This window comes from Rousettus aegyptiacus, unplaced genomic scaffold, assembly GCF_014176215.1.
Source record: "Rousettus aegyptiacus isolate mRouAeg1 unplaced genomic scaffold, mRouAeg1.p scaffold_m13_p_7, whole genome shotgun sequence".
Taxonomy (NCBI): domain Eukaryota; kingdom Metazoa; phylum Chordata; class Mammalia; order Chiroptera; family Pteropodidae; genus Rousettus; species Rousettus aegyptiacus.
In genome coordinates, this window is record NW_023416310.1 from 27,418,920 (window position 1) to 27,439,172 (window position 20,253).

Genomic DNA, 20,253 nt, shown 5'->3' on the forward strand with positions numbered 1-20,253 from the left:
AGGCATAAAATCCACAAACCAAAGTAGGGTCTAGGGTGAAGGGTTTTAATCTCTTATAAACTGGGACTGTGATACCATGGATAAGCTGCTCTCCATCAGTAGAAATTCATTTTGAGGTCAGTACTTTTATTCATACCTGATATTAGACATTCTCAAGTTAGCCTACCACTGATAAACAAAGAAATAAGATAATATAAAATTAAGTACCTACATCACAAAATGTTTAAAAAGCAATGCCACTCACTCTAATTTCTCTCTAGCATGTATTTCATAATGCAGTGGTTTTTAAACTGTGTTCCTCAGAGCCCTCAACTAAGGTGCTTCAGTGTAAGGAAGACAGCAGGCAGAGTTCCAGGCTCCCTGGACAGAATTCAATTAAGCATTTTTACTTTATCTGTTTTATATATTAGGGTTCTGTTGTTTGAACAAAGAGTTCTGCTACTTTAATAAAAAAGTCTGAAAACAAAGTTTTTAATGAACACTGGTCTTAGCATTAACCATGCCGCCCTTAACAGCATGAGTCCACAAAGCAGAAAACTATAAAAGAGTTACTCACAATTTCCGAACGAAGTCAAGTGAGTCTCTGTCTTTAGCAATCATGTCTGCTAAAATATGCTGCACTCCTGTTGCAATGTCCTGGAGTGTTGAAAGCCCTTTAAGTAAAAGGGAAAACAAAAGCAAGAACTACAGATTAGATTTAAAGTCTACAACTAAATCACGATAAATTTATTCTATCAAAATAAAACCTTAAATAGACAAAATTAAATCAAAAAGTATCATTGCAGTGACTAGGTTCCCCTCCCAACCAAAACGAATCTCCATAAGCAATAATATTGGAACATCACATACCATATAACTTAGTGGTGAAAAAGGCAGCTCTGGAGCCAGCTACCTGGTTTAATCCTGGTTCCACCACTTACCAAATGTGTGCCTCTATTGCTGTTTTGGCTTATGAGGCATTAATTCACATTTTCAATGACTCATTTGAATTTTTCAAGTCTCATAAGCACAAAACGAAAGCCATTATGAGGTTACTCATCTTCATAGTTGAATTGTCTATTAATGGTATGTTACGTTCTTCCAAGTGCTTTTGGTTTGCTAATTTACAGCAGTAAGTCTAGTACCTTATGGCTCCTATGACATCAACTTATATATTGAGAGATAACAGTTGCATTGCTTTCTTTTATTTCTTTTGTCTTTATTGTTCTATTTCCATTAAAGCTTTTTTTATTTTTCTTGCATTAAAGCTTGAATTACACAAATATAGTACTGAGTAGCATAAGAATGTTTTTCTGAGTACTAGGTATAAAAGACAAAGAGAAAAGAAAGAGGCTCATGGAGTAATTAAGAAAAAGAAAATGTCTTGTTGGGTTTTCTGATAACTAACCTTAACTCCTGAAGTAATTACATTTACTTTAAAGAAATTTAAAAAAAGAAATTTGGCCACTGAAATAAGAATTGTTTACATTTTAAGAGAATTTCTCTATGAAGAAATTTTCAGGAACAAACTACCTTTGAGAAGCAGCAGACTATGTAAGGGACTTAGAAAAGCTGTGGCATATAGTAAGCAGTCAATAAATATCTGTTCTCATGTTAGCTATCTCCTTAGATCAGTCTTCATCTAAGTAAAACCATTCACTACCCACAAATTCCTGGAGTAATGAAACATCTCACAGCATCATTAAACTAAGTTTAATGAAGGCATCATGGTAACAAGTCAGTAGTAAAGACAGAAACTACATTAAGACACATTAATAAAAAAGAACATAAAGAGAAAATTATAGATTTTGCTATAATAACAAAGGCCTTTGAAAAGCCCCAGTCATTTTGGGAGAATACAATTTATAAACCTTATGTAATTAAAATTATTCTAGAACTCTAGAGCAATGTTTTATAAAGTACAGTCCAAGGACCTGAAAATAAATTCACAGTAGACACTTGTTAAAACTATAAATGCCTAGAGTATGGGATTTTACTGTTTTACAGAGTATCACAAATGATTAAAGTTTAAAAACCTCTGCTAGGGAGGTGCCCCAAGCCACCTGTAGAGCAGTGGTTCTCAATGGGTGGTAGAAATGATCAGTCTTTCGGGGAAGCTTATCCACATTACGTACCCGCTCTTAGTCCATCAATGGAGTGAAAGGACTAAAGAGTCTTGTGTGTTTTGAAGAAGCACCTTCCCCCATTAAAGGGAACTGATCTTTGGGGCTTAATGCAGCCAAAGATAATAGGAGTTCCAAAAGTTCAGCACCTCGGTGAACTCAGGAAAATAAGTTCCACAGCCAGAAAATCATATCCCTTGCCTTAGTGAAATTTTTCCAACTGCTGATTCTTCAAACCTCCACAAGTATAACAAAAATTGATGGGCCAACATTTCTTTTCACATTATCTGCACTAAGACTCCTTCTTTTTATATACAATAGAACAACCAGCTACTCTCCTTGTATACTACATAGGGAAATTCTACATTGTCTATGTTATAATCCATTTGTACCAATAGTATATATATATCTCTTTTTAACTCAGACCAAACACTTGTTAGCCAGTGGCAAGTAAGAAAGTAAAATGTGTCCTCTACTGGGAAAAAAAAGACCACTGAAATATCTGGTTTCTTAAATATTTCTTTAAGGAATGATGGGAATGATGAAAATACTTCTTTAGAAAAACAGTAATAGAATTGAGGGTGATCATGAGTATGAGTAGCATAAAGGATGAGGGGGCTGAAAAAAAGAAAAAATATTCCAAGTAAACTTTAAAAAGCAGTATCTAGCTTGTTTAGAATTATAATTCTTTTACATTTATGATTAGAGTAAAAGAAAGGGGGAGTAAAGCAAGCATTCCTGATACGTGTGTTAGTACTACTATGACTGTTCTGGGCCCTGATCTATCCCCATTATCAGAAGTATCACCAAGTATCCACCATCATGTAGTCCAGGAGTATCGCTATATATGACAGTAAAAAGAGATATGGTTATCAAGCCTACCCAGTAGGAACTCAGTATGAGTGTTAACTAAGGATAACTTCGTACCCACGGAGGTAAGAAGCAGAAGAAAAGGAAATCAACTATAAGAGAAAAATTACAATAAACAATAAACCTTTATGTGTCTAATATTCTGAAAATGTTTGATTCTAGTAAAACATGCCACGACTGCACACAGATAGTTCCCACCGTGGCCACCCTTAATGAACAGCTATACAGTCTCAGCTACTATTAAAATATTAAATGTTGCAACCATTTGAAAATCTAACTAAAAATACACATTAAAAAATTAAACAAATTTGAATTTTATTCATTTCGACTTATCTCTATATTCAAATAATACTAATATGCTTTTTATTTGCATTATTGACCTTTCCAAAACAGTTATTAAGATGTGCATATTTGTATATGAACAGATACATGTATTTTTTACAGATACACATACTCAAATTTTTTAATAGCAAATTCACATTTGCTGAATTATATAAAACAAAAGCAGATTACGGTATGCTGTGATTCTCTACAGTTTAGCACATATTGTGGATTTTGTTATCAGATACTGCCCCCTACAGATACTTATGTCTTCCAGCCTATAGTATCAACAGAAGGCCAACAGAAACAAGATTGGGAGTTGGAACTACCAAAACATCTCTCTCTCCAGTAAATACTCTCAGAACACTCTTGAAAAAAAGTCCATCTTATTTGAAAAGCTCTCATTCTCAGGTCCTCATTTTGACAATAAAACCAATTCATCTTGATATGTAACAGATGTCACCTTGCTGGGGTTTTTCTTCGGAATAGCTCTGCCTTACTCCTTTCCACTCTCTCTCTTGTGCACGCACACACACAAAAGGATAGGAAGATACATTTCAGAAAAAGACAAACACTTTACTCCTGCAGAGCAGAAGTGTGAAATTAGGATATCACTTTATACTTCATCTGTGTCAGAACAGTTGAAATTCTTTCTAAAGAGTATATATGACTTTTATAATTCAATAAATTTTTAGAAATGGGATAAAAGTTTTAAAAGACAATATAGGAGAATCTTTATAACCTTTAGATGTGAAGAAATTTCTTTAAAAAGAAAAAAATAATTATCTTAAAAATAAAGATTAATACAATGAAAAAATTAATAAATTATAATAAAACTAAGACCTTCTATTTACCAAAAGACAGCACAAAGAAAGTGAAAAAAGAAGTTACTCCTGGCAAAAATTTACAATCCACATAGCTGAAAAAGAATATCTTAAAAAGCTTATAAATTAATAAGAAAAAGATAAACAACATAATAGAAAATGGGCAAAAGTCTAGAGGTACTTCATCAAAAGAGGCAAGCTGAATGGCTAAGCAGGAGGTATATCGGAATTTATTTTGTAAGAATTATTCGTTCTTTATATGCTATATTGTACGGTCATTACCTAATAAAACAAATTTTTTAACATAAGTTTTTCAAATTAAAAGAAACAAAGCTGATGTCTTAAAGTAAAACAGATACCTTCTACATTTGGTTGAATGTAAGACAGCAGATTGAGCTCCCCTGGATTCTCGAGCAATGTCCTGGCTGCCCCTTCTAATCCCAACTGCCTTGCTCTTTGGGCTTTGGTGCCTTTGCTCCCAGTTTTATAAGGAGCTGACTATAAAAAAAGTCAGAAAACATATCACGTTATTCAGTTTTCAAAGAGTAAAAGTTGTATCAGGACACAAAACTGGAGGACACAGTGAAAATGCTAAAGACATCCTATGTCAACCTTTTCCTTCAGAGATGAATTAACAGTAACTACATAATATTAGCTGTATGAGGATGGGTGTTCTTTTCTGATTCTTTATACTTTTATATATGCTTAAAGTTATTTTTTTGTTTCAATTCACTTATTTTGAAAACTCAGTGCCTGGATGGCCAGTACTGTAAGGTTCTCTAAAAGCTGTCAACACACAACGTTTCTACTTCCTAATCCACATTCACTCTCAACCTGCCACTATGTGGCTTCTTGTTCCACACAACTTTCTGAAAGAGGTATCACAAGGGTCCTCAAAGATCCCGATTACAAATATACATTTTTCAGTCCATATCTAGTCAAACCTCTCTGCTACATTTAATCATTTAACGATTGATCATTACCTCCTTCTAAAACTCTGTCCTAGCCTTCTGTGCTATCTATCACTGTCTCCTGACTATCCTTATACTTTTCTATTATTTCCATGTCTCATTCTTAGGTTCTCCCTTCCCCGTATGAACTTCAAAGGTTATTATTCCTCAATAATCTAACTTGACCTATCTACGTCATTAACTCTCCTTGAGTGAAATCTTCCATTCTCGTGGTTTCAAATACAAACTACATGCTGAAGATGCTCACATTCAGGTTTTCAGCTCAGCATTCTCCATTAAGCTTCGCACTTGTACAACCTACTCTCCTTTTTTCTCTATTTGACTGGGAATTCCTTGAAGACAAGGGCTATGTATTATTCATCTTTGTAAACCCAAGTGCCTAGCACAGATAAACATCTGATAGTTATTGAATAAAAAATAAATGTTACCTTTAACTAAATAACGATGACAGACAACTTAGGTTTTTAGTTCCAGGTCCTCTTTAACTATAAGTAGACCCAAATCATAATATATTCAGATTTACATTAAAAGATAAAAAGGGCTCCTTACCACATGTTCTAGTTCTTCAGAACTCTTACAGTTCAGCAAGGCTTTTAACAAGCATTCAGACATCTTCCCCTCCTTCTTAATTTTCTGAATTGTACTACGAATCTTCTTTGCAACAGACCTGAAAATAAAAACTTTTGTAATATACAAAACCTATATATCAAAACTTTCTTTTAGAAGCTACCTCAAACTTATAGAAAAGTTGCCGGTAAAGAAAACTTTTTCCCCCTCTGAACCATTTGAAAGTAAGTTGCCATCACCTCCAAGTGTTTTAATGTGCATTTTCTAGAGAAAAATAATCTTTTCCTGCATAATACAACCATCAAAATCAGGTAATTAATATTGACGTGTTACTATCTTCTAATCCTCAGACCTCAGCATATATAGGTCACCAATTATTCCAATGTCTTTCATAGTGATTTCAGGTTAAGAATCATGGGTTGCATGTAACTGCTAGTAGGTATCACTGCTCAGGAAGGGTACACGTAGCACCCATAATGGTTTCACTAGAAAGAACCAGGATTTCATAGGGAAAAGCTGATTCCAGGTACCAATGTACAGAGATCAATGCACAGGTAGGGGCAGGGGCAGAGCACAATTGTTCTACCACTTTATAATGGTTTTTCACTGTGAATATGCAATCCTACTGTTTAATACCTCTCATCCTATTTCATTACCTGTTCCTATTTATAGGATCTGCCTAATAATAGTATTGTTTAAATTATGGGCAAAAGTTAGAGATATAATATGAATTATTAAAAATAATTGATGAAAACTAAATCTACTTATTAAAAAAAACTAAAGGCAGAAGATTGTAAATTATAGAGGAAGGACACACAGTCCTTAGATTACAACCTGTGTGTCTTTTATAGTCCCAGTAACCTAAGACTGTTATTAGGGACTGAAGCCTACCAGGGTCATTTGACAAAAGACCAATGTCCTATTGGCCTGCATATAATAAAGAAGAGAAGTGTCTTTAGAGAAAACAGAGGAAACTTTTCTTGCTATCCATTATCATACTTTTTAATTCACTTTTTTAACAGTGACCAGCAGTAAGAAATATATTTTACCTTGCAACCCAGTATATATAGACATATGCACATGTCTATATATATAATTGAAACAGTTTGATGAAACAATATTTACCTTTAGCATACAAACTGCACTCATATATTTTCTATTCTCTATTTCATATTTTTAAAGTGTTAATAAACTACTAAATTGGTTTTATTACTCATTTATGGTTAGTAATTAACAGATTGAAAGCCAATGCTCTAGATTTAAAAATGACAAGGTTAAGAAAAAAGAGATCTCATTATCAAAAAGAAATCTCTACATGACATAAAAAAATCTTCTAAGTTGCAGTCAATGCCTCCATTTACTTCAAGAAACATTCCTCAACTTATATAAGAATGGAGCTTTCTTTCAGTAGAAGTGTTTTTTATTTTTTTTAAAAAGGAAAATAACAATAAAATAATAATAATAATTGTGACATAAAGCTTCTATATGACCCCACACTTAAATATTGTTGGGATACCTTAAACTTTTTAAAATTAACTATTCTTGCCTGTTTGTAACACTTCCTCCATTTCGGATCTCAAAACCCTGAGATTTTCATTACCTAATCTTCAAACAAAATTTACTTCAGAAAACGTAAACTGGTGGCCTTCCAGATGCATAAACTGGTGGCCTGTGGATGGTTTTGTTTGGCTCAGAAGTTTTCTACATCAAAATCTAGATTACCAATTTCTTTTCAAAAACAGGAAGGTCCCACAAACTGAGTGGACAACTGCACATCAGTAATCTGCTAGAGATGAGCAGAGGCTACCCCCTTACACAGGCCTTGTGATCTTCAGTTCATATCCCTTGCTGCTTGATTATACTAGCCTGGTCCTGGAAGATTTGAAACTGAGACCACTTGATTAGCTAGTCATTTATACTTCTGGGTTGGCTAACTGATTTTGTCTCTCAATGAAATATAACTCTTCACATATTAACGTTTTAATCCTCTTGGCATTAAAAGAACTTCAACAAAAGGGGTGGAAAAATTAGCGAGGTACAAGTTTCCCCCAAATCACAAGAAGTCTATTACGCTGTTGTAAAAATAACTGTTAAAACTTCTAGAATGGCTTGATGGTAGTATTATATCCAAATTTTAATCAGATCCTTTTTGTAGACTTGAAGAACACACGTTAACGTGGCACCTGGCATGTAGGAGACATGCAATAAATGCATGAATGGTGAACAGTGTTTTTATAAACTTTGCTAATTTAGTTTTAGTCTTTATAGTTTCTATATGTGTATTTCTAAGTTATTACAATAAGTCTGGAGGCATAATTTTTTTAAAGGGTATTTTCCACTCTACAATCATACAAAATCTATAATCCACTAATGTAAAAGTACCATCCCCTTTAAAAAAAAAAAAAAGGAAATATACATACTTCTTACTAAACTCTATACTGTTAAAGAACTCTCCATTTAGGGACTTAATAGTATTAAGAAGGCAGTTTTATGCAAACTGTTGAAGATTGAGACTAAAATATATTTTTATAAGTTTCCTAATTTTGCAGTCCTAATTTTGCCATTACACAGTCATCTATGAGAGAAGACGACCATCAAACTCTCAGGCACAGACTTTCACTGTGAACCACCTTTTCACTGATACATGCCCAAGCTATGCATAAACCTACCAGCAGAGGGACTCTGTACACCCTTAAATAAGTCAAATAGAGCTGACTTCCTCTGTCAGAATAGGACCAAATCCAGTTATTGTTAATAGCACTAACAATAACTCAAAAAAAAAACAAACACTGAAATTGTGGAAATATATTGTCATTCATTCCCTCACTGTTTTTCCTCATTGGCTCACATAGCCTTTCTCCTTATACTAGGCTCTTCCCTTTCCAGATTTCTTACCGCAGCTCCTCTAGGGCTTGTTGAACTTCTCTCAAGGAATCTGCATCAAGGTTATTAATGAGCTCTTTTCGATAACGTACAATGAATGGAATTGTGTTATCATCATCAAAGAGACGAATGATGTTGGCACAAACCCAAGGTTCAATATTAGTTCTTTCAGATAAAACCTGAAATTAAGAACACTTAGTGACTTAAAATCCTGAAAATTAAATACAGCATCTCATTTAAGTTCTCCAGGCACTTAGAAGCTACTTGTTGCGGTTTAAAAAAAAGAAGAAAACTACACAAGATACATTTACAGATTGACGATCATAAAATAGCCATTTCATTAATTCAATAAAATCCAACCAAAAGCACTCTGTATCATTCATATTTTATAGGACTCATTGAGATATGCACTTTTATCTCTCAGATTGGCTGCAAATATCAAAGAGTTGGTAACTCACTGTGTTGGCATGAGTGATGTTGAAAAAGACACTTTCAATCATTGCTAGTGAGAAAGTACAATGGCATAACCTCTGGAGGAAGAGCATTTTGACATCTATCAATATTTACAATATATAAAGTCTTCGATCCCACAATTCCATTCCTGGGAATTTATCCTGATATGTTTATTCCTCAGGAAAAGAATATTATTATAGCAATTTTTGGAAGAACTGTTTCCAGCATAGTAAAAGTCTGCAAAACCTAGGATATGCCCACAGAGTATAATACAATGCAACTATGAACTGATACGAAATGATTCACAAGAACTGGGAACATGGCTTACTTTTGGGTAAGGTAATTTGTTGGCTAAGAGTTAGGATAGAAAGATCCTTCTGTATCTTTCAAATTTTCTATCATACACATGTAGTACTACATATTCAAAATAGTCAATTCTTTAATAAAACAAGTCTACAGTTTTCAGAAAAATGTATGCATAAGCAGTAAAGTTTAAAGAAGTCAGGGTGGAGAATAGAAAGATATGCAATTTCAGTAATTGTTCGCAAAGCCTAAGTAGATTTTTCAAAGTAAAACACAAAATGTGTAAGTTTTATTATTATTATTTCAATATTGATGTGTAAAATGTGCCAAAAATGGAAAGAAATAAATAGAAAAATGATTAAAGAATTATCATAATCAACTAGCTAACAAAACTGTCAATATATAAAATAGATTGAATTTCAAAACTACAGATGAAATAAATGGCTGAACTCCAGAGGCTATTGAGGATACTCTCATTCCTCTGCAGATCTTAAATCCTGAGGCCCTCATCTTATCACCCATTCTGATGGGTTAATTTCAACTCTCTGGCGAGGATGCCAACTTCACATCTCCAGCCCGGCCTCTCTTCTGCAGAAATCCAGACTCATTTAGCCAATTACTTGACATGGTCTCCTGAAAACTTAATGGGCCCCTCAAATCTTGCATTTGCAAAATGACATTCCTTTCGAACTTATTCCACCTCCAGTTAACCCTTATGTTAACCCTTATTAATTGAAAAAGGCCCAAGACAGCTAGGACTCCAGACCCACATTTGGATAGAACTAGGTCCTGACAAATCCATAAGTATCATATATGTTAAGGGAGAATATGCTGTGGCTTATGCAAATTTTTTCCTTGAAATTCAGAATAACAAAACTACATATAAGCAGTCATTTTGGGCCTCAACATCATCCAATTTCTTCTACTATCTTGATTTAGTCAAACATTTAATTCATATTATATGCCAATAACCATACCAAGCCAGTGATAATGAAAATAAAAAAACCAAGTCCCTCTTTCTGAGGAGCTTACAAGCTAACAAGAGAAAGACAGATGATATGAAGACAGTTAATATACAGTGTGATTTGGACTCTGAGAGTCTGATTGTTTTAAGAGCACAAGGGAGAAACAACTAACTCTAAAGCAATGGAAAAGCAACAAGATATGAAGGCTATCTCTGGGCAATTCCAAAATGAGAGACTAGCATATCCAAAGCCACTGATGAGAAACCATGGCAGTTTTTAGAGTTGGTATCTGTTCAGTAACACTAAAACATATAAGGGGTATTGCAGTAAGAAATGGAAAGGTGGATGGAGCCCGATGATGAATTCTGTAGAGTTTAAACTTTATCCTATAGTCACTATTAAGCCACTGACTAACCTGCTCATTCGTTACTTGGTTTCAGCTCTTTTTTTAAATTAATTGATTTTTTTAAGTTTATTGGGGTAACATTGGTTAATACAATTATATGATTTTCAGGTATACGTTATCATTTGACATCTGTATATTCTATTAGGTGTTTACCCAATAATATTTGGGTGTTCACCCAAAGTCCAGTTTCCTTCAGCTACCATATATTTGACCCCTTTACCCTGTCTACTTCTCCCCCTCCCCCGCCCCACTAGTAACCCCTAGTCTAGAGTCCTCTCGGTTTCAATGCCCGTCATCCCCCAACATTTACAAGCCAATGAGATCTGTTCACAATGTGTGGTTCCCAAACCAGCAGCAAAGCATCACTGAGGTACTTATTAGAGATGCAAATGCTTGAGCCTCCACTCCAGATCCACCCAATCAGAAACTCTGGGGTGGGGCCCAGCAATCTGTATCTTAAAAAAATGAGGCAAAGAACAAAGAAATAACAAAAAGAATTAAAAGTACAGAGCACAACCTAGGGAAAGGAAAAGTATGGGTAAGGCAGGGAACTACTGTAGGTTTTTTTTTTTCTTTTTTTACTTTTAAGCCATTCATACTTATTACCTTAATAATTTTTATAGTAAACTGGCGAATAGGAACGAGAGTAAAGTAAAAAGCAAGACAGTCTCAAGATATTTTTCACCTCTAATATTTAAATAGAGAGGCACTTTTTGTCACTGCTGTTTCATGTTAACACCTGTATAGGGCTTATTATGTTCTAAACACTTTTACATATTCAATATTAAACTACATGAGGGAGGTATTAGTCTTATTTTAGAGATACAAAAACTGAGGCTCAAAGTAGTTAAGTAAATTTCCCAAAGTCTCAAGCTATATTTTCTTTTAAAAAATTTCATTTGTGTGCAAAGCAAGATGATTTTTTTCAGGTAAAAACACAAATTAATCAAATAGCCTTCACTTCTCTTCCTGAATCCTATTTGCAGATAAGTGAGATGTGGTGCCTTCATACTGCCCTCTGGTGTCTAAAACCTCCAACAAAATGGCATTCTCCCAAAGTGGAGATTTGCTCCTTCAAATCTATATTCCCATTCCCAGTTTAAAAAAAAGAAAGGAGAAAAACAGATTCTAGGTATTAGCTAATAAACCATAGCCTTAACCATCGAGGCAGCATCTACATTTTAGAAGAACATCTAAGTGAAATGGTATTCTAATGAGTAGAACTAAGAATGTTCTATTCAAAATCATTCCCAAACCAGCAATTGGACATATTCTTTCTGAAAGCCTTTGATACTTGCTGTTCTTCTTACCCTTACCTATTCATTTTATTGTATCACTTACTATCACACAAAAAAGTTTTCTTAAAGACCACAAAAGGGAAAATGAACCTATGCTGTTAGAACAGTGGTTAAAGGAAAGGGGACTGAGAATTAGAAATGGGTATGAAGGAAAATTCCAAGGTGTTGGTAATGTTCTGTTTCTTGATTTGGAAGCTGGATACATGATGCTATTTTTCAACATTCATAAACTATATACACTTCACTACAATTTTCTCTATATGTACTTCAAAACAGTTTAAAAAAACAATACTACCAGTGAAATTTTAGTAACAAAGAATGCCAAGAGAGTTTCTTTTACTTAAACCCTCTTGGAACAAACAGGTTAACCGAATGGGTGATGCTGTGCTTATATGCAGAACTATAATGAAAAAAACTGAGATACTCATTCTTTCCTGTCTCACTTTTCCCCTCTATTTTGTCATCCCATGGTCTTCTTCACACATGTAATACATCATCCCTTGCAAGAAAGCAGAAAACAGGTAATAAAGGGGTTTTGCTTGCTCTTCCTCCTTAATTTAGAAACCTTTATTAAGATATTATACATGGGTGATCCACTCCCTTATTCCCACCATCCCTCAAAATTAAAGAGACTGTATAACAGCAATCACCACTTCGGAGTATTTGATTTTCTCAAAAACTGCTTGTAGCTAGCCACCTCTTTAAATTCTTTAAAAGTCATTCACCACATATTTGTATAATCATATAATGTACTTTAACAAAAACTAGTTTCTGCTGGCAACCATACATTTGTAGTTTGGGGGCACAGGGCTGAAAAGGAGTAGGTTGCTTTGGCTCATTGATCTCTAATCCTTGATTAGTAAATGAATGTTAGTACATGTTTATATGTAAAGTCTATACATAAATCAAGTATTGGTAACATACTTTTCCTTCCTCAAACAAGACAGTGATATTCCTGAAAAAGCAATGAACTTTTCAGAGTTGAGAAACATACCTCAAAGAGAAAAACACAAAGGATCAGGTGTCATGGTAGGCAAGCGTTCAGAAGGAGCATCACACAAAATAAAAGAAATAAAAATGACATTTCCCACACATTCAATTAGTAATAATAATTTCTAGACAGTTAATTTCCATTGATCATTACTTACTAACTAGGTACTTTTCAGGATTTCCCCCAAACAATTTGGACATACATTTGGTTTCATGGCAGATAATATGCATTTTAGAGTCATTTCATTGGGTCTAGTCCCTGACCAAATGTTAAGGCCTTCCTGACTGTCTGATGTGGCATTGCTGACGTTGTTCTTCTCAGTCCCCTTTGGCCCAACAACTGTCCCTTTTCTCAACAGTGTTTGGAAGCAGGAATGCACTGTTATGATGAAATTATTTTTTTCCCCCACAAAGTTTCTCCTGTTTATGAGGGAATAAAAAAGCACAGGAAAAGAAATCCACAAGATTTGTCTATAAAAGTTAATTAAAGGGTAGACAAAGATGACTGCATTGGGTTAAATTTTTAAAAATCCAAATATGTAAATCATACCTAAAGAAAGTTTCCTGGGTAATTTCTCTAAGCCCATCTTGAAAATACAGGCATACCTTGGAGATACTGCAAGTTCAGTTCCCGACTAAGTATCATAATAAAGTGAGTTGTAATCTTTTTGCCGGTAGAGGCTCTTTAGTCTGTAAAAAATGCAAGATCTGGGAAATGCAATAAAATGAGGAATGCCTGTATTGAGTTTACTACTCATCATCAGGGTGCTCAACAAAGGTAGCAGCTGTAGCAACCATTTCCCCCAAATCACTAGAGAGGAACGCCCAATTCCGAGAACAGGCTATTTCTGCTGTCAAAATCACTTCCAATAAGTAGGAAGAGGAGAAAAAAAACTGCCTGGAATATAAAGGAAAGACAAGTATACCCGTAGTACCCAAATAATATGGCCAAAGTCCATAAACTAGACCTAGAACCTTAAAATGAGATAACTTGCTTCCATTTGATAATCCAACAACCCAACAATGAATACTGCTACTACCTGCTTATAAATGGTGAAGCTTTTACTCGCCTGTTCTTCAGCCACTCACCCTCTGGCAGTTGGGAACCTGTTCTCACCATATAGTTTTCCTCTCTCACAAGCTAAAACCAATAACAAATAAATTGGGGATCTGTGACCTTTCACCTCCCATAAAGAAGCAGAGAATTTGGTCTGCCAAGAGAAAATAAAAAGTAAAGCAGCAGAAATGGTAGTCATGAGACACCTGAAAAGGCAAAAATTGTGCATTTTCCTCAAGTCCTCAACATTTTCTACGTTTTGGTTCAAGGTGTTTGAGAGAGGCTTGACCACATTTTTCCCTTGCATTCTTTGAGAGGTCCCTGTGTCCTTTGGTAATAAACTCTTCTCTGCTTAAGCTCATTAGAAGTAGGTTTCTATTACTTGTAACCAAGAGACAAATGGCTAAGACAAAGCCATTTTTATCTCTCTCTGTAACAAAAACTGAGAGGAGTATAAAGCAAAGTATCATAGAATACTTCACCCTTGATTAACAATGAATAATTTATCACCACAGTTTAAGAGACTTCAGGGTCTTTGAAAACTTCCTCTCTCCCTCCTGCTCACTGTCAACTATCAGAGATAGATCTATGTCAATTTAAAAGTGTTAGCAAAGGGGAAGAGGAGGGAAATAGGACATGTTCACCAGCCCCTATAGGTGTGATCTGAACCAAGGATTCTGCATTTTAAGAAAGTCTCTAGGGTGAATCTGATGCAAGTAGTCCATGAACCACCCTTTTAAAACATTTCCTCATAGACCTAAATGAATAAAAAGAAGACATAGAAAGGAGGCTAATTATACTCTTTCTCTAAGAAACTTTGGACTATTCAGTTCAGGAACAAGAGAAGAAAGCTGTAAAGCAACAGTGTATTCTTTAGGGGGTAAGAGTGCAGAAAAATCATAATTAAAAATTACTGGCAATGTTCTACTAATATAAAGAAAAGGCAGCATGGGTTAAAAAAAAAAAAAAAGTTCCTTGAAGAAAAAGGTAACACACAGACAGTCTCAGACTGAGAAGTAGTATTAGGATACTGCAGAGGTCTCGGGCTCTAGAGCAGCAAGTCACAGCAGGGGATGGAGTACACACCAGAATTTCCATGGGACAGACAACAGGGAAGGGAGTCAACCCCATCTACCCTGAGAGCCACTGCTACCCCAAAAGCCAGCAAAAAACACAAGGGGAAATTTGATTTCCCCCGTAGTCAGAGATATAAATATGAATTCAGACAATTTTCCTTTAAGGAACTGCTAGGTCTTGTTCATAGTATAACATTACACTACATGTTAAATAGATGAACTAATGGCCTAACCACCTGCACTGCTTTTACAGAGAAATACAGTCTAAGTTCAAAGTGAAAACTTAACAATAAAGCTTTGAGGGCCCCATCTGTTGTGCAATGTCTGTATAGCAATGTTCACTAAAACACTATGGCACATACATACGTTTCCTGAGGTCGCAACTCTAAGCTGAAGAACTGATGACCAAAAGCTATGATACAAAATACTGTATCCAGAAAAGCACCAGTGGCCAAAGCTTCCAGAAATCAATGACAAAACTGAAAAGAGAATAGGAAACTCCAAATCCTTCCCTTAGCCAGTGACATGCTTATCCTAGTGAAAGAGACAGGAATCAAGAGGACTAAAGTGACAGAAAAAGACTGCACGTACCTGTACTATGTCCCAGTTCATTTCCACCTCCTCTATAATATTGTTGGCATTTGCTGGGAACATGACAGGCTGCCCCTGAGGACATGTTTCAGTCTTCATTTTCTTTAAAGGGGACTGACCAGATGCACAGTCATCTTCACTCTCTTCCTTCTTGCATACCCCTTCCCACATGGTGCTTGTTGATGGTATATCTGTACTGTTACTCCCACTATCGAAGTTGCTGGCTTTGTTGGTTTCATTAACTTTCAGCTTTTTGGTCCTCTGAGTTGAAGGTGATTTAACTGAATTTTTCCGTTTGGTCTTTGTTGTCTTCAGAGTCGGCACAGTATCCAATTTATTTTTTTTGTTTTCCAAAGCAACATCAGCAATAGGCACAGAACTCTCCTATCAAACCACAAAGAGAACACATGAGAATTAGAAGATAAAAACCAATTACCCTGGAATAGTACTCAGTAATAATGAACAAATTATTCGCACAATACTTTGGAAGAATCTCAGAGACTCTATTGGTGGAGGAAAAACCAATCTCGAAAGGTTACATGTTAAGTGATTATATTTATATAACATTCTTGAACACATTAGTGGTTGTCAGCGGTCAGAGATTGGGCTCTGGAACAGGGCACAGTCGGGGGAGGGAGATGGGTGTAGCTATGAAAGGGCAACACTAGGTCCTTGTGATGATGGAACCACAAGGATCTGTGTGGTGGACACACAAACCTACACATGTAATAAAACTGCATAGAACTAAATATATACATACACGCACATATAAATGACTACTGAAAATACTGGCAACTACTACAATAAAGAGCACGCCCCCATCCTAATGCCCCCCCCCAATGAACCTGGAAATGATATATATTAAATCACCTGCTGAGTACTATATTTTTAGCTGAAACATAATGGATAAAAACAGAGATATAAAAATAGAATGACAACCAGAATATGTCTATATGAAAAAAAAAAAAAAAAAGGATATGAGGATATGTCTATATGAAAAATAAAATAGAATGACTCCCAGGTTCATTAATAGTTGATAATAACCTAATCAAATGAATTGATATAGCTAAAGAATGTGTTAATCATACAGAAAGTTGTCAGCCATAGAGAAGAAGGAGAACTGTAAAAAGGAATTATGATGGGCATTCTTTGAAGTGATACACAAGGAAGTAGAAAGCTGAGCTAACAGATTCTAGATATTTTGCTCCCAATGATAAGACAGCACTCCTATGAGATGATATATCAGACTACCTCAGATTCATGCAATTAAAACATTTAATTGTCATTTGATTGTGACAAGCCTAGTGCTTAGACCACAGCAGGCATTCAATAAACCGAAATGAATGGATTTACCTAATTCTTCTATTCTAAGTCCTGGTTTATTAAGTAACTGTCTGATTACTATTTAATTCCTTCCTTACTTCAGCCTCCAAAAGACATTACTAGTCATAAGAATTTCAAGTCCTTGTGATAACTAGATCAAACTATTATTAAATCAGCACTCTGGTTTTATACATCACTTTTATGAGCATGGTTGATGTAAAAACATCCAGGAGAGATATACTGGTTTCTGAAATGCTGACAATATCATGACCCTGACTTAGAAACTCAATTTCATCACTTACTATCTATGGACCGTGAGTAAGTCACTTATGGTCTCCTGCCTTGGCTTTCTCATCTATAAAATCAGGATAACAACAGCACCTGCCTCAATGAGTTGTGACGGGGATTAAGTTCACACAATGCAATGCTTAGCATGTTGCCTAGCTAATGGTAAGCACGCAAATATTTGCTAATACCGCCTTCATTACTGCCACTACCATACCTAGACCACATCCTGGGAGAGGGAAAAGAAAAAATTAAGAAAAGGTAAAGTGACTAAAAGTGAGAGGTTTAAAGTAAGAGGAACGAAACAAAAGCCAATAATCATTAATGAGACACTTAAAGATATCTTCTCTGGAATCTTTAGTAAGTTTTAGCTACTGTTCTTAGTGTTGTTCACAGATCCCTGGGGGACCCTGAGACTCTTTCAGGGGTCTGGGAGGGCAAAGTTATATTCATAATAATGCCAAGACATTATTTGCCTTTTTCACTAATGTTGACATTTGCAATGAGGGTGCAAGAGCAATGGTAGCAAAAACCATGGCAATGGCGCCAAGCTGAACTAGCAATCACCGTTCCCCCCACTGCCGCATACTTGCAATAAAACAATGTCAGTTTCACTTAAGAATGCAGCAGTAAAAATTATTAATTTTCAAATTTTCAATCCTTGAAAATACACCTTTTTAATACTCTGTACTGAAAGGATTAGTGCACATAAAGTACTGCTGTATACCAATGCTTGCTGATATACAGTGGCTGTCTTGAGGAAAAGCATTTGTACAATCATATGAATTATGAGCTGACCAAACTTCTTTTTCCATAGAACATCACTTTTACTTGAAAGAATGATTGACAAAAACTATGGTTATTCAGACTTGGGTATCTCGCAGACATTTTCTCATAAATGAAGTGAGAACTGTCACTTCAAGAAAATACCTGACATTCGGACCAATAATAAAATTTAGGTTTTAAAGTGAAAATTAGAAAATTTGTGATCCTGACAGCTTCCCAACACTGTGATGAGACTGGTGGTTAAATTAACAAATGTGACTTTTTTGACATTGTATGATGAAAGATACTAATGCTTAGAAGATACACACAAATTAGTGAACTAGTATTTTCCAAATGACCCTATACATATTATAGTCATGAAAGGGTAAAAGATCCATTCAATTACAACACAGACCAAAGGGTTTTAATGTCACAGAATATAAAAAGTTCATTAATATGGTTCCAGATTCTGCAATGGAAAAAACCTTTAAGTAACTACCATTTATTGAATTTGGTATATCAAATAAGAATAATTATTTGAAAAAGCTATTTTCAAATAGCCATACTCCATTTTCCAAATAGCAGGGAAGTTATCTGTGTGCAGGAAGGGTTTTCTTTATATAGTGGTTATTTCTGTCAGACATTAAGAACTTTCACAAAAAAAAATAAAACAATGTCATTCTTCTCATTACTTTTTTGTTGTTAAAAATATATATATATATTTTTCATTAAAAAGTGTTATTTGCATTAACATGTAATAAGTATTTTTAAATTGATTCATATTTTTAAATTTTCTCATTAATTTCTAATATAATAAATAGATAGATATAACTCACATATATAAAATTTCTTTGGGGATCTCAATAAATTTTAAGAGTATAAAGCAGTCCAAAGACCAAAAATTTTGAGAAGTATAAATCAAAACTATCAAAAATACAGGAAAATATTTCTCCATTTCTGAAGCTTCTAAGATTCTATAGCCTCCTTCAGCATTTAATAAGCCTCTATGATAATATTTTTCCTCCTATTTAATCTGAATCTCTGACAAACTGAACAATCAATGTTCATTTCATTGGACGTGGTTCCATAGTGTAGCAGTTAGCATGCCTGCTTTACACGCAGAAGATCCTGTGTTCATGCCACAGTCCATGGTCTATGGCCATGCCACCCTGAATAAGTCCGATGTCTGATCTCGAAAGCTAAGCGGGGTCGAGCCTGGTTAGTACTTGGATGCGAGACCACCTAGGAAGACCAGATGGCTCATCCAAGTGGTAGGGAAATCACTAAGGATGATGACAGAAGATGGCAGAGAGGAAGATATGAAGCAGGAACTAAGTCTTCAATGACTAAAGTAGAGTGACCATTAGGTTTGTAAATGTCAGGAACATGGAAAAAAAACAGAGTAATGATGAATTTTGTGTGTGGTGTTTGCTAAAAACAGATTTTAAATTTATTAGGAGGCTACTAATTCTAGCTCTATCCAAAATAGGATTTTCAATTACTTTCTTCAGTGGTGGTTACAACAAAGGAAAATGCCAAACCTAATGAAATCGAATCTTATAACATGATTCACGAGCTTTCACTGAGCTATAAAAGATGTGAATTTTGGTAGTTTTGAAAGAAATTCTACACCTTCCTTCCCGAGATGTCTCTTAGGTAAGAGACTTTTACTCAAATTCTTTTTCTCTTTAAAAAATACATATACCAAGCATCACTAGCAGGATCAAGAAATCACCATGACAAAGGTTACTAAGCTGTACCCCCTGAACTAGACTTAAAAAATCAGATAGACATGTGTACATTGTACTCATTTATTGAAGAGAAGGTTCATATTTTTGATCAAATTTTCAAAGGGTCTGTGAGCTCTACACAAAGAACCATTGAACTCTACACAAAAAATCACTAATGCCATGAAAGAAGAGATATTTTCTGGATTAGAAAATCAATCTACTATTAAGTGCAGCTATTCCATCCATAAATGAAAAACCTCCAAATTCTGCTAACAAGATGACAGAAGTCAATACTTTCTAAGCTATAGGTAAAGCCTGCCCACCCACTAAAATTGTACTCAGTGAAAACCTTGCACGGAAAAATGAAGAAACATAACTGTTGGATAACAGAAGAAAAGACTGATTCAATACCCTATCCAGGGGCACAGTACAGTATAACGATATCCCTTACTATACACAATAAAAGTGTCCCG

At 35.0% G+C, this 20,253-nt stretch overlaps 1 protein-coding gene across 3 annotated transcripts in view; it reads right to left on the minus strand.

Annotated features, from left to right (window-relative positions):
• SRBD1 (S1 RNA binding domain 1) overlaps positions 1-20,253 on the minus strand; it is a 172,236-nt gene that overhangs the window by 143,974 nt on the left and 8,009 nt on the right. For all 3 annotated transcript variants that reach the window (XM_036224031.1, XM_016142213.2, XM_016142214.2), the window contains exons 4-8: positions 15,678-16,061; positions 8,551-8,717; positions 5,638-5,755; positions 4,477-4,615; positions 557-653 (exon numbers count right to left, since the gene is read on the minus strand). In XM_036224031.1, the coding sequence (XP_036079924.1) occupies positions 557-653; positions 4,477-4,615; positions 5,638-5,755; positions 8,551-8,717; positions 15,678-16,061 (905 nt within the window). The remainder of the gene's footprint in view (positions 1-556; positions 654-4,476; positions 4,616-5,637; positions 5,756-8,550; positions 8,718-15,677; positions 16,062-20,253) is intronic.